The 18,688-nt window shown below is 45.7% G+C and overlaps 1 protein-coding gene across 1 annotated transcript; it reads right to left on the reverse strand.

The window, feature by feature from the left end:
• Positions 1–1,995: 1,995 nt before the first annotated feature.
• LOC144172806 (uncharacterized) lies at positions 1,996–10,708 on the reverse strand. The gene is made up of 3 exons (XM_077701423.1): positions 9,977–10,708; positions 6,591–7,135; positions 1,996–3,815 (listed from the first exon to the last, which is right to left on the reverse strand). The coding sequence occupies exons 2-3, from the start codon at positions 7,094–7,096 to the stop codon at positions 2,321–2,323; spliced, it is 2,001 nt and encodes a 666-aa protein (XP_077557549.1). The 5' UTR covers positions 7,097–7,135; positions 9,977–10,708; the 3' UTR covers positions 1,996–2,320.
• Between the last annotated feature and the right edge of the window lie 7,980 nt (positions 10,709–18,688).

The following is an 18,688-nucleotide window of genomic DNA, read 5'->3' on the forward strand; positions in this document are numbered from 1 at the left end:
GGAGTATGGCTGAACAACAGCGAAGATTACACGCAGGCGCATGAGGCTCACCTTAAGACGAAAGGAAGACGGAACGCGGCTATAATGAAGCATAGAGCCCTCTGGGGATACAGCAAATACGAGGTGGTAAGGGGAGTCTGGAAAGGGGTCATGGTACTAGGATTAACTTTCGCTAATTCGGTTCTGTGCATGAAGTCAGAGACCCAAGCGGGCCTGGAAGTAAATCAGAGGGCGGTAGGCAGATTGGCCCTAGGGGCCCACAGTAAAACTACAAATTAAGCGGTACAAGGGGATATGGGCTGGTCGTCTTTCGAGGCGAGGGAGGCGCAGAGCAAGATAAAGTTTGAGGAGCGACTTCGTGACATGGAGGACGAAAAATGGGCCGCGAGGGTGTTTAAGTACCTGTATTTGAGGAGCGTGGACACGCGGTGGAGACGGAGGACCAGACAGCTGACCAAGCGGTACGGAAAGTCGGCGGGGACAGAGGGGTGTACACAACAGTTAAAAAGCAGGTAAAGGCAGCAGAGACGACGAAGTGGGCAGAGAGAATGGAAGCGAAAAAAAGCCTGGAGACTTATAGGGCAGAGAAACGGGAAATTAAGAAGGAGGGATTCTATGGCAATACGAGAGGCAGTGCGTTGCTCTTCGAGGAACGGGCAGGGTGCCTGAGAACCCGGGCATACACGGGTAGCTACAGGCAGCAGGATGAAACGTGGGCATGCTGCGGCAGTGATCGGGAAACTACAGACCATATTGTCAGGAGCTGCACAGAGATACGGCCGCCGCGGGGTGAGGGGGAAACGACGCTGGCGGAGGCTTTGGGTTTTGGGGCGAGGGGGAACCTCAACTTCAAGGCCATACAGGTGACGAAGAGGCGACTGGAGTGGTGGTGGAGGAAAAGTAGGGAAGGGATGGGTACGCAGGCGGAGTAATCATGCGGACGAGAATTTAGAACAGTGAGTGGAGAAAAAAGGGGGGTGGGGGCGATGAGTTTAAAACAGTAAAGAGGGAGAGATGGGAGGGAGGGAGCAAATCTATAGGTTAGCTGGGAGTAGGGAAAGTAAACGTAATAAAACAGGCAAGTCGGTTGCTGACAACCGACGCCCCGATTCAAAGGGAAAGCCACTAATCATCATCATCATCATCAGTCGCGCCACCATACCAGCGCACGAGGCTCATACACGAGGAACGAACGCAGGCAACCACGCGAGGAGATAAGCAGCAAAATTCACCAACGTCGTCGGCCCTTCCAAGACGTGTCAGCTGGCACGAGCAAGGACGCGAGACATAGGAGACTCATCGTAGCCATTGGAAATCTTTAAAACGGAAGTTGATAGCGAAGTTAAGCATGAAGAGGACGATCCCCTTCGACAACGCTAGGATGAAGCTAGGTGTCTCCGTAGTTCAACTGGACATTTATGCTTGTACATTGACAACCTATGCGACGTTCTCTCGTCTGTCCGGACTTTTTAAATCGAAGCTCACAATGCCCCACCGATGGCATACGATGCAGCGCCAAAACGCATCGCAGGGAAGTCAACATTACGCAATGGGTCTCACAAAACAATGATGATGACACGAGAAGGCGCTGAAAACACGTGAGCGTAAGAACACTTCCCGTGGTCAAAATCAAGCATCTGTCTCTTGCCTGACGAAGCCGACTTCAATTCTATTGCGCCATTCATACACGACCGAAGCAGTTTTGAATTTTTAATTTACCTAAGGTTGGAGGAAATAAAGCTTCACGTTTTAATGCTCTTCTTCTTAAGGAAGAGCCTCTGATGTTTTCAAAATGCAAGCTAGAATACTTTATTTAACACTTCTACCCTCAGAAATAGGATGCCATAGAGGAAGCGTGCGACACCAGGGAAAGCCATAAAAACGAACAATCTGAAGCTCGTGCTTTTAAATCTTCGCAACAAAGGCATTTGTAGTGTCAGCAATCTACTTGAAGAATTTCGCTGTGGGTGCAGTGGCTCAAAACAACTCAATGCATCATATTGACACATGTTTTTATTTGTTTCCTGAGTACATGTAACTTGGCACAACTCATAAACATAAAACACTTTTACAAATCGTCGCGGGTGCTTTGGCTCTTACAAAAAGTTCTACGAAGGCAAATGACATAATCAGGAAGGATAACTGAAAGTTTTCAATCCTTTGGCCCGATTATCTCCAACTAAAAGTAACACCACACACACAGCACAAAACAGAAACTAAAAACCATGCTTGTCGATGCTGAGGTTAACAGCACTTCACAATGGTTTAGCAGTTGCCGTTTCCTTTACTTCATACACCAGTGCGTCTTCCTGCATGTTCCTCAAGTAGACTTTGACCGGCTTGATTTTTTCGATGAGGCAAGATCAGAGTGGGATGTCCCGGGACTACCGTTGAGCGGTGTCAGGCTCGTTCGTTTTTGAACACAGGAACAGAAGTAGCGGTAATCCTTGAAAGCCAGGAACAGGTACAAGCCTTGGCATCCTACGAGGGCGTTCGTGATAATGTCGAACGCTACAGAAGGAACAAATATTCCAATAAAGGCGATAGTCCATGTCGCGCCCATGATGAGCGCCAGACGAGCAAAGAGAGACATGTGCGACCTCTGTTGCTTTCGTTGCAGTCCATCCTCGCTAGTGTCCTCAGCTGGTTCTCGAAGGGACCCGGCAGCTAACGCCGTGTTTCGAATGTAACAAATGGTTCTTAAGTACAGGCACAGACAGAAGAGGAGAAGTGTTGCCATTGGGACGAGAAAGTATGTGATGAGGCCGTAGAAAGTGCCGATCCAGCAGCCTAAGCGACCGTAGCCTGGTGAGAGTTCGGAATCAGGCGTTGTCCAGTTTACTGTAAAAGCTGCGGATACGATGGCCAAGGGTAGTCCCCAGGCCAGCGCGCCGTACAACGCTAATGTTTTCCGGCGAGTCGAATAAAGCTTCATGGCAGTGACGCCCCTCCAGATGTCATAGGACAGCACGCTGGTCCAGAAAAATGTCGACAGAAAGCCGTAATGGAGAAGAATTGCCGAGATGAGACAAACAAGTGGAGGAACCGTGAAGCAGTTGGCGATCAAGTACAAGACGTGTGTAACGAGTATTGTCACCGAAAGGCACAGGGTACACTTGGACGAGAAGCTTCGAGCATCTTGGTAAATGCAAAACACGGCCACCTTGAGCACAAGGCAACATATTGACAGGGACAGGCTGATGATTGTGACGTAGTTGTGCGCTCTGTAGTAGCTATTTCGCTCGGGTGTCTCCTCCGGAGGCGAAGTTGACGATTCGTTTCCCGCCGGTTCATGTCCAGAGCGGGGCTCGATACTGTAGATGCCAGGGACGTGTCGGATGTAGCAATGGCCATCGTGTTCGGCATAGCACGTTGGGGTGCTCACAACGGGTTTGAACAAGGCGGCAAGATTTGGTGTTCCACTCACACTGGGAAAGAGGGGAATGCCCGGCTTCTTTCGACTGGGGAGGGTGAAGTTACTCAGGTGGAGCGTTGGGCTGCATGAAAGGGTGGACAGGCTGGCGCCATTACACATGGCGCAGTAGACGTTGCGGAACACAGGGCTACCCGGACTTTCCTTGTCCTCGACAGGGGCGTAGTACGTTTTACATCTTGTGGAGATGAATTTGGGAACAGGTTGTGTGCACGTGTCATTTGGGCTGTCTTGGCTACAGGGCCTCAAGTGTAGCGTGGGGTTGTTCACCACAAAGTCCGGCAAAATGACACGTACGCTGAGAGTGTCGGCATCGTACCGAGTCGCGTTCCAGAATGTAGAATCGTCGAGGTCTGCATTGCAAAGTGCACAGAAGGCATTCCTGGAATAAAAAGAAACGGGTTGCATTCGGCGTGTTCAACCTAGCACTGGGTAATTTTCGCCAGAAAGCACTACTGTTTTGCTTAGCTGGGGATATTAGATATGATGTCACATTAGCTATGCTAAGCGATCATTATTTTTACTGTCAGGTTTCACGTGCCGCCGCAGGGGATGGGCTAGGAAGCCGTCAATAACCTACTGGCATCAGGGGTGCTGTTCAGCCGTGTAGCATTTGCTGTCGAATGTTGGAATACCACCAAAGTTCCAGAACTGGCTACCACGACGCTCCGGCACAAACGAGGAATTATACCAAGATGTAGAGTGACCATAAATTAAATGAAGGATAAGACGAAGAATAGCATGATTATTTGGGCGTGGGTTGTATAGTCTTGAAGTTAGATCATTGTTTAGTACTGAAAACGTGCCGACATTAAGTATTTTAATTTTACAATATCACAGACCCAGTCGGGGTCATCATGATCATGTAGTGAGGTGCATGTCTGGTGCAAACATTGTTAGATGTATCAGCCTTATACTGCTCTCTAAACCAATGTGCATCGATTAGGGCTTGGCTGGCCAGCGGGTTGACATTTTATTGTTATGATCACATGCTGGCGACACCACAGAATGTGGGGAATTATAGAAGCTATTAAAAGGCTCAACGTGGAGGATGTGACTATTGTGCGTACAGCTTGCTGCTTTATTCAGTATAAAGGACGAAAAAGAAGCACAGCATTGATTGAAAGCAGTAAAGCTTTGCTTTCCCGTTGCGCATAGCATAGCGGGTGAGCATGATGCTTTAGTGGCAAAAACGGCTGGTGATATCAGAAGGAGACCATGGCGATAGTTCACAGAGCTCGCATGACAGAGTCTCAATAAGAAATAGTGTTTTTTGTTTTTCGCTCAGCCATGCAACAAATTAAACTGGTGCAAAAAAAAAACACACCCAATAAACCATCGTTTCGGTAGCCTGTTTGCATGTCTCGTAGGGGTAAAGGAATAACGTAGTTTGGAAGGTATATATAGTGGGATCCGGAAATTAACAGAAGTCCTCGAACAATCCCGACTGTTAAACTTGTGCGTTCAGTATTGCCAACTTCCACGGCGACATTGTGCCTTCCTTCTGGGTGAAAGAGAAGTAGTTTGGTAGCATAAGTAGTGTGTTTCTTGTTACTAGCTGTAGTTTTCTGTAGCTCAGAACAAACTAGGAAGTTCTGCTTTAACTGAGCCGTAGTTCCAGTTTTTGAGTATTTTTTTAGCAAGTGCGCACTGTAGTCAATCCCCGCGCCACGCCAACGTTGAAAACTTTATTCCAATAGAGAATAACGTTAGCTAGACTTTTGCATCTGGCATATTAGCGTGGAAAATACAAAAGACGATTTTTTAGGCATAAGTAAAAATGTGCCAACGTGTCAGAGTACAACTGACACAACACTGAGACAAGAGCACGTGAGCAAGGCGTTTTCCTAACCACCACAATAATGTTAGGTGCATACAGCCTTTGTGAAAGTATCATGCTTCGCAATTCAACATTCAAAACTCTAGCCCGAAGCGTTTGCTCCTTACTCTTGGATCGGCGAGAGCACCTGCATGTTTTAGTGCAAGCACATGCTCAAATGCTTGTTTAAAATAGTGTTAGGCACAAATACACAAATAAAGCGCGATAAATATCTATGCTGGTATGCCAGGTCAGTGCAGCTGGCTGTGTGACCCAAACTGGGGAATAAAAGCTCTTCATGTATTTGTACGTGTCAGTTAATATATCCTTGAGAACTTATTCAAAGATATACAAGCCCCGCAACTCCTAATAATTTGAATATGGTTTCGTTGTCTCACTTCATATTAATTTTATTTTCACTTTTTAGTTGTGCGAGGAGCCCAACTCTGGTATGAACCTTTGTCGCTCCTGTGGGAAGTGTAGCACGTTCTTAAGGCAAAAGCTTTTTGTAACATCGTTAACTTCTTTGACCGATACGAGAAGAAAATGACGCCTGTTTGAATGGTGCCAAATAACAGTTAACTAAGCATCAGCGGACAAAAATATTAGAGCCGTTCGCTATTACTTCCTGTAGAGGCCGGGGCCACTTTTTGTAGGAAAACTGGTGGATTCCGAACAGCAGTGTTGGCGACATGACTGCACAGTCGCACATAAACGAAGGCACGGAAAACTATGGGCAAGATATGTTTTTTTTTTGCGATTACCGCTTTTGCCCGGGCTAGGCACGTTTCTCTGTTACATTTAGGCTTAGTGCGAATTTACAAGTGCGTCACAGGTTCCTGTTGGAAACAGAGAAACTTAACCGGGAACATTAGCGCTTTTATATGCAAATTTGAACAAAACAAATATTCGAAATTCACGTGCGGTGAGGAACAGCGGGTCTTGCAAGCATTATTTAAAGAGCACCGAAGGAAGCCGCAATTATTGTGTACGTATTCCACTGCGCTGATATATGTAACCATCTCTAATAAGTGTGTGGGCTGGTACATGCCTGCGTGTACCTTTGTTTATAATAGAATACGGCGATCATTACACTGCTTACACGGACAAGAACAACTCTGGACGCGGACATGCACACGGTGAGAAGGGGACATGGACAACACGGTCACAACACGGACACGGACAAGCAAAATTACACGGACAAGCACCACTTCGAATCCAGAGATGCCTTTGTGACACTGCAAATAAAATTAGATTCCTTCCAAAGAACAAATTAAAAAAAAAGAACTGGTGAGAACTAAACAGTGCTGTTAAAGCAATTACAGCCACCTTAATTACCTGTACGTCACTTGGTTGACGCTCGTGGCCGGGATAACATAGAAGGTCTCATTATAGTACTCCGCTTGTTCGCAGGATTCTCTGACGTCATCCCGCGGCCAGGATGTTGGGCAGCCGACGACCATGTAGATAAATTTCTTAAAAGACTCAACCTCTACCTCGACGCAAGCACTTTCAGGAAACTCGGTGTCTGAGGAAGGTTCAAGCACAGCGACGTTCCAGCAGCAGTCTCTGTACGCTTTGCAGTTGGCCTCGCACGAACACGTCGCGGCGTATGTGGCCTGTTGGCAGCTCACGAGTTCGTCCGAGCAACCATGTAAACCTTCGGGACAGCGCATGAGTGTCTCGAAGACCGAGTCCGACAGATCGTCGAATGCTTTCCTGGGCACTGTCCATGGTAGTGTGTTGTTGCTACATAAAGGCTCCTTGTTGCTCGGCGTCGGCGTGATTAGTGCTGTCACCTCAGCCGAGATGAGCCACGCAGCCCACACGGGAAGCGGCTTCATCCCGGCCAGCTGAGCAGCATCTGCGAAGAACTTCTTTGGCTGCAAAAGGAATGTGTTGAGTGAACGGTCTTAACGGATTAGAAAATAATACATTCTCACAACATCCTGCACAGTTGCAGAGGGGAACGGAGCGGAAAAAATTTTAGCTAAAATACACATTGAAAACAATGCGTCTGGATTTTGGATATCGGTGCCCTGATTTCGAGCTCCTGAATGGTTTTCTCGGCATAAGGAGCTGCATTCTGTGCAGCAATTAGTTGGTTTGAAATCAGGTAATTGCGGAAGTATTTAGACTATGGTACCATGTCTTTGCAAGCCATGCACTTCAAGGGTTACAACTACCCGGCGGACTCCGTCCGCTGGAGTTGTCCTACGGGGCGGGACGCTGACCTTGATATTCGAATAGTCGTTCAACAAACCATATAGAAAAAGAGACGTTCAAAAACATCGGGTTGTTTATTGAACATTTGAAATCAGAAATTGCCGAGGTGCTGAGGCAAAACGCCAGTGTAATAGCCACCTCACTATGCACCTATCACGTGACAGCGCAAGCGACAGGAACAGAAGAAAGTATACATGCCTAAATAAATACAAATATGCATACATACTCTTAGAGTAATCAACAAAAATAATACATACTATAAAGACATATAACTGAAGAGAGATACACGCTTTGCTTGCGGAACAAAATAAATAAATTTACCGTACAATCACTATGCTTTTCGAAAGGAAACAAAAATACCGTCAACATTTACACAAAATAACACAAAATTACAAGAAAATCTTACACATCACGTAGAAAATACACGTAAAAATAAACGTCGAAAGCAGCTGTTCGTGAGCGCACAAGTGGGCTGCAGGCTTAGATCTTTTGTGGCAACTGCCATCCTCCTCTGGGGCGGAAATGTATTAGTGGTAACGGTATGCTTACATTGTTGTGTTTCTAAAAAAATACTTCCCTAAAAAACCCATACCGAAACACAAATGATCGTCTACTTTCGGGCTCCTTAACGAGCAATTTGCATGGGTTTTCTTTTGCATGGATTTAAAGTTTTCGGTTCCGAATGATGTCGCTCTTGTGACATATTAAGTGCACGTTGCTACAAATGAAGAACTGTTCTAGTCTTTTAATAGTTGGCATGCAGACTGCAAAATAGGAGCCCGATTGAAGTCAAAAGCAACCATAAATTTAGGTTAGATTCTAGATAGAGGCTTCAAACTTCGGCACGTGCATTTCCTCCCTAAAGAAATTATAAACAATGTGTACGCTTGTATTCTCCAAGGGTATACTCGATGATGTCTTTATTTCTTTTTAACTTTTAACGCCCAGCGTAGTAGGCATGAAATTCAATGGTTCTGTACTAGCCAGTTAAATGATCTGTGATGTACGACTGTAGCATAGATAGGGTAGGGTTCAGTGACACTGGTCGAGGTCACCTTCCGCGCGATTCACACATCCGCTGTTTGCTACCAGCCTTTCCGCCAAACGGTGGTCAGGAAGCGTGAAATATAATAAAGAATTGTTAGCTGGCTTTGGGGATGACTTCCTTAATGCTTGTTAAATATAAGCTTTAAACAGACGCACACAAACACGCACGCACGCACACGCATGTTACAGATCGAATAAATTGCGTGGCATTCCATCGCCGACTAGTTTAAATGGTGATGTTCGTTGCTTGAACTCATGTGGCGGGGCTGTGCCTACTATCTGGTGCCGAAGAGCAACGTAACGATGAAGCCTCGACCGAGACTTGCAGATTTCAAATGTAAACATGCAGGAAACAGAAATAGGGCAAGTGCGTTCACTGGTTAGGTTCAAAGAATGCTACCTAGTCGTTGAAATGGAAAGATGGGAGCGCTTTTGGCCCAACAAATTTCGCGTTTTGAGGAGACGAAAATTAACTGAAAAAGTGTGTTGGTGCGGGCTTCTTGCTACATAACTGAATATAGAAAAACAGCGCTAAAACGGGACAAAAGAACGTGACAAGACTGGGCGCTATGGGAGGTCCGCCGTATCACATAGCCTCCATGAATTCAAACCACGTGTGCAGATGTCGCATAGAAGCGGGAATTTATCCCTTTCTGCTTGTGCAAAAAAGCGGTTATTTCGAGAACGGGCCCTACGTGCAACCTCACATTTCAAAAAAAAAATATTTTAAGCACAGGCAATTCTTCGCAGGTGTTTTATTTTTGAATGAAAGAAATGCGCCAATTTTTCATTTCGGCAATACATAGAGACTACCCGCACTGAAGACTACCCATGGTTACCCGAGAGTGTTTTCTTGATCCACTTTCATATAGCAGGTACCCAGTATGTCTTTGCTTATGCTATAGGTTCTAAAAAAAGACCGTGTTGCGTTTATCGCGTGTTTACACGTCTATCGAGTTTTATCACGTGTTTATCATGTTCTACTCACTGAAAGTTTGGTCCACCGCGGTTTTAAAGTGATTCATACTCCAAAATATCGGTCAATGTTTTGCAAATCACGGATCTGTATCTCGTAAGAGAAATGTAACGTTGAGAAGTGTGTTATTGTGATAATTGGAAGGGAGAAATCGACAAAATTGTTTCGAGAGAACCTTCAGTTAGCTGCAGAATTTATGGAAAACTGAGGAAAAACAGCCTATAAGCCCGTTTCTACTTCAATTTTCATGCGGCCACTGAGCATCATTACTAAGGCATAACTGAAATGAAACCTTAGAGACTCATTGCGCGTAAATCAATTCAAGTAACGCCCTACCCTTATAGTGGTACCATCGCAGTCAAACGAAAATAAATCAAGTAAGACAGGAAAAGAGGGAAGGGGTTGCGTATGGCCGGATATTCCAGCAGTAAAAAATAAGCACCGTTAAAGAGAAGGAATTTGTTTTTTTGCTCACCTGCAGTTGTCGTGAAGCGACGTCCACGAAGCAGTTAAAATCCTTCAGCGTTCGGGTGCACACACAGGTTGCCGCTCAGAGGAACACTGCCAGCCGCAAACCACAGTTGAGAAATCTCCTCCTTTTTCCATTGGGGTCGTGGCACAAAGTTTTCCCTTCGAGCTCGATGGCTTCTAACACGATGCCGCAGATCCGAACAAGAGCGTAAAAACCGCGCCCCGACAAATCCGGAGCCTAGAAGTCAAGAGGTATTCTGTCTTGGTGAGCGCTTCAGAGCTGCCGCAAGAAGGGAGTACGGGGAACAACAAGGCGCACGAAGCAGGACTCCAACCGGCACCTCTGGCGCCACTTGCGTGCTGACGCAGCAACACCCAAGGCTTTCGCAATTGCGTGACCAGTGTACACGACGTATTCTCTCGACGTCTGCGGCCGTGAATCACCGCCGCTCCGCAGTCAAATCCCGCGACGCTCCGTGCGCCGCTCCGCGAAACAACTACTTTTCGACGCTCTCGGCGGACGACACCAGGACTAACGGAGGCCGCCCGCCGCAGAGAGAGGGTGTGTGGCAGGAAAGAGCGCTTCCTATGCGGACCTTCTCCGCTTGTTGCAAGCAATGCGCCGATCTGTGGACGACGCCTCACTTCCTGGGGAGTATCGCACTTGTTCAGCAGTCATGCCACTCCTCCTCCAGTCTAGTCCTTTTTTCTTTCTTCGGTTGTGACCGTCGTGTTTATCGTACCCTGCCACCGCGGTTCCTTTAGTGACTTTTTGGGATCAAACAAAAGCAAAAAAGCAGGAAACGAACAAGTCACGAAATATGAGAGAGTGTACGCGACTCGTCGTGACCGCTGCGTTTATCGGGTTTGATCAGCCGTACGCAGGTATTTCCACAGTCGCCGTGGTCGTCAAACTTTCGGTTCTCCTCACGCGAGCGTCAAATCTCAAAGAGCCCCCGCCGCTGCGGGAGAAGTGGCCGCATGCGCTGTCCGCAATTAAGTTCACGCGCCACCCTGTAGCGGGTTTCCCCGAGTAATTCGGGGCAGCACATCTTAAAAGAAAAACGTCCAGGCTTCGCTCTCTCCGACTTCCTGTTGCGTCTCCGCGACAACCGGTTTGTGCGGAGCTACGAACACATCACGTGCTCATTTTTTTTGTACGGTCTGCAGCGTGGATTTATTCCGTGCCTTTCTTCCTCCCTTTGTTTTCGTCTACTACGTCGGCCACTACGTCTTCGATGCGTGGAAGCTAGATAGTGAGGGCACGGTTTCGGCGTCGCGTATGGAGTAGTCCTTCCACACCGCATGACGTTCTGTCGCTTCAGGTGTCCGCTAACCGACGGCAAGTGCAACGTCCGAGGACGAGAGTAATCCCGCGTGGTTGCCGCTCTTTCGGAGGTCAGAGCTTGACTGATTATGCCAATTACAAGCCGGATGCTTGCATGATACGTTTGACGAAAGATGCCCCCGGGGAAACTCCCAAGCAGCGTTAGTGGGTGGGGTTAACGGTTGCCACAAGCTCGGTAAGGAGTGGTCTTCTCTTACGAGGGAGGGCTCGTAATGAGAGGCAATTGGACCTAATTTGTGTTTCCGTTGACGAGGCCGCTGGGCGCGGTCATCGGCTGGTTGTCACAGAACCTAGCATTAGCTTGCTACAGTCTACAATAGGAAATTGGATGCCGTGGAGTGGGGTTGCGCACGTTCATACATACATACATGCATGCATTCATGCAGTAATGGGGAAAAAAACGCGAGTACCAAAATATGAATCAAAACACTCGAAATCAAAGAATTTAGTGTGTGGAGATAAAATAACAGCTTGTTAGTGCCCATTTGGAAAGACACACACCAAACTTAATATGTTTCTTATACACACACACACACACACACACACACACACACACATATATATATATATATATATATATATATATATATATATATATATATATATATATATATATATATATATATATATATATATATATAGATAGATAGATATATATAAGAAACTTTTACGTGATGGTGTACCACTGCCCTGCATTTCTGGAATTTCCTCAGGAGAACTGTTAAACGTAACACCTGAAGTGTCTTCAACCGCGCCTAGCTGTATCGTAAATTTGTCATCAACTGTGTTGTCAGATGAGGAGAGAAGTGTGCTGTCACGCGGACTCAGTTTCTGTCCAGCCACAGGCGGATTCAGTGAATTCGAACGAACGAAAGACTTAGATAACTTTGCCCGCAGTTTAAGACTACGAGGATATTTTTATGGCAGACATGATTCTAACCATACATCTAAAGCAGTTCCTTCGTGTAAGCCCCGGACGCCTCCCACCCAACGTGACAAATGTCTAGATTTGTACATTGACGCAGTACAGCGAGACGTCCTAGAAGCATCCCGCAATCAAGCCTGTTTCAAACGTAACCTCAACCCAAAGGAAACCTCAGCAATCAAGAAACTTCAGTCCCGTTACAGCATAGTCATTCAGCCTGCAGATAAGGGGGGCGCAGTCGTAGTGCCAAATAAAACAGACTATCTTAAACAAGCTATGAGGCAACTTAACGATCAGTCATTTTATAAACGTTTGGATGAAGACCCAACTGAACATTTTAAGTCTCTCATAACAAGTGCGCTAACCGTGCTCGCATCCGAAAAAAAGTTGGAAAGCACATTAATTAGGCCTCTTGTTCCTGTAAGCCCCGTCGCAGGCCGTTTCTACCTTCTACCGAAGATACATAAACATGGCAATCCTGGCCGCCCAATCTTCTCGGGAATAGGAACTGTAACTGAATATATCTCCCGTTTTGTCAATACTGAAATCAACCACATTCCTGCAACATTTGCTTCATACGTTAAAGACACCAATCATTTCTTATCTGATATCACTTCTGTTGAGGTCCCCGAAGGCGCCCTCTTGGTTACCTTAGACGTGGCGTCTCTGCATACTAACATACCGCATACCGACGGCATCCGATCTGCACTACTAGCATACGAGATATCAGATATCAATAAGACCTTGGACAGCCAAACTTTAGCTACTCTTTTGCGCCTGATATTAGAGCTAAATAATTTTGAATTCAATGGAATCCATTACGTTCAGGTTAGTGGTACATCAATGGGCACCGCCATTGGTCCTAACTACGCTAATATCTTCATGGGCTTGCTTGAGAACGAATTTCTAGCCAGCTGTGCTCTTAAACCTCTGTACTATAAACTCTTCATTGACGACATCTTCTTAATTTGGACACACGGCGAGGCCGCTCTTTTGTCTTTTATTAATGATTTTAAACAGGCTCACCCTTCTATTTCATTTTCCCATTCTTTTTCCCAGTCAACCATCAATTTTCTTGACGTTACTTTGACTGTAGATAACAATGAAATCGGGACTAAAATTTACCGCAAGCCAACCGACAGGCAACAGTACCTCCATTTTGACAGTAGCCATCCTAAGCATTGCAAAACTAGTATCCCGTATAGTCAAGCCATCCGTTTCAAAAGAGTTTGTTCTAAGCAATCTGACCTCGAGTCCAACTGCCTACAACTTCGCGACGCCCTCACTAAACAAAAGTACCCTGCCGAAATTCTTGACGACGCATTTAGGCGCGCCGATGCTCTTGACCGTAATGACCTCCTCGATATTCAAGAGCGGCCTTCACCGCCCGAAAAAACTAACCTCGTGGTTACGTACAACGCGTCAATACCTAACATTAGGAAAATTTTAAGTAAACACTACAATATTCTCAAGCAGAGGGATCGGCTGCAAGAAATTTTTTTCCCGAACCGCCACGAGTAGTATACCGCGGAGCTAGAAACCTTCGTGATATTTTAACTTCATCAAAAACCCCACGCGTCGCTCCATCTGGGTTCCATCCTTGCAACAAGCCCCGTTGCAAGGTTTGCGCACACATGACTACTACCCGATCGGTTACCAGTTCAGCCTCGAAGTACTGCCTACAAATAAATAGCGATCTTTGCTGTGACAGTGAAAACGTAATCTATCTGCTAGAATGTTCTCTTTGCAACCTGCAATATATAGGTCAAACGGCGCTATCGTTTAGACTGCGTTTCAATAACCACAGGGAACATGTAACCTCCCTTCCGCATCTTCCGCTATCCAAACACGTGAACGTTACAGGCCATTCCTTTGATCATATCAAAGTCACCATCCTTCAGTCTGGTTTTCGTACCCACCATGATAGAGAAGTTCGCGAGTCATTCATAATTTACAAATTTAACACCTTAGCATCTCGTTTAAACGAAAGTCCGGTGAAATTAAGCTGCCTGAACAGACAGTAATGTGATAAGACTGTGTTCTGCTGTTGAACTGAATATTCACAGGCAGTTGTTCATGTTATCGCTGTTAAGGGTCGTTGCTCGTGTTCTTCGTGTTTATAGAGACAACCTTGTAAAGCTAGCCTTGCTTTTGTATAAGCAAAGACAACGTGCAGAAAACGTTTATTGATAATTCTGGGCACCATAGCGTCTATGTAATGCTTTAGACAAGGGCCTGTATCTCGTGTATGCCTCTATCATTTTCTGCCCTTTCCCCATTCAACTGCTGTAGCTGATTTGTAGTTTTGAAACATATATAAGCTGTATGACAAATGCCATCACTGTGTCTGGCGAAGGCCGGTCCCTGGGCCGAAACGTTATTAAATCTGTTCCTTTTTTTACCGTGGTCGAAACAATTTTTGTGTATATTCTACCGGCGTCCAGGAAAACTTTGTTCCTATATATATATATATATAAGGTTAGTATAGACAGAGACAAACGAGAAAGACTTAGAAAATAAAAATAAGTTTACTGACGTTTCAGGGAGAGGACTCCCTTTCTTCAGAGTAAGGGAGTCCTCTCCCTGAAACGTCAGTAAACTTATTTTTATTTTCTAAGTCTTTCTCGTTTGTCTCTGTCTCTACTAACCTTATTTTTTTCGCGCTCTGTGTGAGTTTTTATCTTTCCAGTATATATAAATATATATATATATACACAGTCTGGTGCACTTATAACAATATCCAAGTGCGAAAGAAATCCCATTGTTATAACCGATCATTGTTATAACGGATTGCAAAATAACAAGACGGAACAGAGCTCAAAACATTTTATTCGCCTGCCATACGTCAAGGTCATACTAATACTGAATTGCGGAAAAGAAGCCACAGTCGGTCCCCTTTGTTTGCCGCGTGGGAAGCCTGCGCAAATATTTTCCAACAGCATCTATAGGTGCTTCACCTAGCTGAGGTAGAGGTCCTTGGCGGAAAAAAAGTGCCCGAGTGACTTTGCCACGCATTGGGCCTCCTACGAAGACACTACCTGAGTGGGCCCCGCAATCGCGTCATCAGAGTCATCACTGCTGCATTTTTGGTACACAATATAACTGGATTCAATATATCCGATCTATTGTTATGAATGGTATCTTTATAAGTGGACTCTACTGCATATATATATATATATATATATATATATATATATATATATATATATATATATATATATATATATATATATATATATATATATATATATATATATATATGTATATATATATATATATATATATATAGAATGGGAAATGAGGGGCTCGTTGAAAATAAGACTGAAATAAGAGTTGGCAGTCAAGAAAACCTCGGAAAGCAAAGGGGAGGATGTGGTAGGTCATTGAAACAGATAAAAAATTTGGAAAGAAAGAGGAGAAAAATGCCCGCCAGGTGGGATCCGAACCCACGACCTCCAGAATACCGGTCTGGTGCGATAACCACTTCGCTACCGGCGGGGCTACTTTAGCCTCCACATTCTGGGGTATTTATGTTCAGGTGTTTTTGTTTCCTGCGCTTGGGGGTGGTAGCCAGCGCCACTCGGACTACTCGGGGTGAAGGGGACCTTCTTTTTAACCCCCGGGCCGTGACTCGAGCGTCTACGACATGTCGAGAGTGGTCGACCAGCGTTGAACCCTCTTAAGCTTCCTATGGCATCAAGAGTGCCCGAACAGAGGCCCTCGCTATGCACGTAGCGAATCAGAATGGGAAATGAGGGGATCGTTGAAAATAAGACAGAAATAAGAGTTGGCCGTCAAGAAAACCTCGGAAAGCAAAGGGGAAGATGTGGTAGGTCAATGAAACAGATAAACCATTTGGAAATAAAGAAAGCGGAGAAAAAAATCACCCAGCCGGTAGCGTAGTGGTTATCGCACCAGACCGGTATTCTGAAGGTCGTGGGTTCGGATCCCACCTGGCGGGCATTTTTTCTCCACTTTCTTTCTTTCTTTCCAAATTCTTTATCGGTTTCGATGACCTACCACATCCGCCCTTTTGCGTTCCGAGGTTTTCTTGACTGCCAACTCTTATTTCTGTGTATATATATATATATATATATATATATATATATATATATATATATATATATATATACAGAAAGAAATGCCGGCAGTCTACAACGCCAAAGAAGGCATAGGGGAGTGGTTAGACTTCTTTTTACCGTAATGGACGTTACATTATTTTTTTTTATATTAATTACGTGAGAAAGAAAGAAAGAAAAACACGCGCCCCGAGTGGGGACCGAACCCACGCCTTTCGATTAGATCTCGAATGCCTTACCAATTCGGCTATCTGGGCGACTGTGTTCTGCTTCACATTCTGGGGTATTTATATTTACTACGACTGTATCTGACGCTTGAGGGTGGTAGCCAGCGCCACCCAGACTACACGGGGAGAAGGGGACCTTCTTTTTTCAACCCCCGGGCCGTGACGCGAACGTCTACAGCCTGTCATGAGCGGTTAACTGGCGGGAAACCCTGTTATGCTACCTTGGCATCAAGGCTGCCAGAACCGAGGCCCTCGCTAAACTTTCGCACGATAATAGGGTTTGGAAATGAGAGGCTCGTTAGGAAGTACAGAAAGAAATGCCGGCAGTCTACAACGCCAAAGAAGGCATAGGGGAGTGGTTAGACTTCTTTTTACCGTAATGGACGTTACATTATTTTTTTTTATACTAATTACGTGAGAAAGAAAGAAAGAAAAACACGCGCCCAGAGTGGGGACCGAACCCACGCCTTTCGATTAGATCTCGAATGCCTTACCAATTCGGCTATCTGGGCGACTGTGTTCTGCTTCACATTCTGGGTTATTTATATTTACTACAACTGTATCTGACGCTTGAGGGTGGTAGCCAGCGCCACCCAGACTACACGGGGAGAAGGGGACCTTCTTTTTTCAACCCCCGGGGCGTGACGCGAACGTCTACAGCCTGTCATGAGCGGTTAACTGGCGGGAAACCCTGTTATGCTACCTTGGCATCAAGGCCAAGGTAAATATAAATGGTAGCGAAGGTTCGGGCAAAAAGCGGTTCAGAACCTATTGCCAGCGACATCAGCATGGGGGCTTATGGGAGTGGCGATTGAAGCGCGACTAGGTGAGGAGGGAACAAACACTAGTAACAAAAAAACAAGTTTTGTTCAACAATAAAACAACATTTATATTTTACGAACTATACTGATTTCTCAATCACATTTATTTAGGCACAGTATATAAATAATTTATGAAAATGCTGTTCATGCTCAAAAACCTTTTTTGTAGCGCCCTCTGAAGAATGGCACATGTCATTGCTCTGTTATGCAGTCCTTGTAGTGATCGGAAAGGCGCTCCTAAAGTTCGTCTGCTAGGAAACGCCCCTCGCGTGTTTTGGTGGTGCGCATTTGCATTCGTTTTTTCTTGTTAATTTCGTGTGCACTTAATTTTTGCGGTGCGTGGAGTTGCGAGGTGCGTTGTATCGTCGGTGAACACGTGTAGTACCGTCCTCGGCGGGCACGGTGAACTACGGGACGATGCTGCCAACGGTTGGAGCGGAGCGCTTTAGTCGGTAGTACAGTCGGGATCAATTTGAAGGTTATCGCGGGAGCGCCGACCGACCGCGACGACAGCGCCGTTACGTAACACTTTTTAGCATTAGCCACAACGAGATTGTGCTAGGTTTGCTACTCCCTTGGCTGTTCCATGCAGTGCGTGCACTACCGCCGGAAACGATAACGGCCACTCTCGTTTCTTTTTTTTATTATTATTCCTTTCTACCGTCATCGATATACTTCCCACTGATACGCAGCCTTCTCAGGGGAACTATGTCAGCATGCCGGAGCATTGTAGCATAAAAAACAGTATTTGCTTACGCAATGTCCGGGTATCTTCGGTGTTATCAAATCGCCGAGAAACGAAACGCGCGTTCGTCATCAAAAAAGGAATGAAGAAAAAGAATGTGGCAGTCGGCCCTTGCAGAAGGGGGTTAGCGAATTCTATGCAACAGCCAAAAGGTGGGGGAGGGTAGCATAATCTCGTCTTCGCGAATGAAGACAAAAGTGCCGCGGAACGGCGCTGTCGTCTTGGTTGGTCTGCGCTGCCGCGATAACCTTCAAATTGATCCTGACTGTACCTACAGAAACGATGTGCTGTACAAGGTTGCAGCAGCGACTCCCGTACACATGGCGTTTTACTGCACCATTTTCCTCTCACTTCCACAGGTAACGCGAAACTATTGTACTGTTAATATGTGCACGGGGGGTTGTGTAAGGGGACGTGGGGGTACAAAATGGAGAGACGAGCTAGTTGGTGAACAATTTCCATGAGTGAAACTTAAGCGCAAAAATTTTTACAGGGACGAGAAAGGGAACGGCACATGCGCTTGCCGTTCTGTGCCGTTCCCTTTCTCGTCCCTTTAAAAATTTTTGCGCTT

The sequence above is a fragment of the Haemaphysalis longicornis genome, unplaced genomic scaffold, assembly GCF_048455015.1.
Source record: "Haemaphysalis longicornis isolate Haplotype H1 unplaced genomic scaffold, Haemaphysalis longicornis Haplotype H1 scaffold_26, whole genome shotgun sequence".
NCBI classification, from domain to species: Eukaryota; Metazoa; Arthropoda; class Arachnida; order Ixodida; family Ixodidae; genus Haemaphysalis; species Haemaphysalis longicornis.

Coding starts and splice junctions, on each gene's coding strand:
- LOC144172806 (XM_077701423.1), bottom strand. CDS start 7,096: ATGAAGCCGCTTCCCGTGTGGGCTGCGTGGCTCATCTCGGCTGAGGTG. Junction 3,816..6,590: donor GTCAACCAAGTGACGTACAG/GTAATTAAGGTG, acceptor TTTTTATTCCAG/GAATGCCTTCTGTGCACTTT.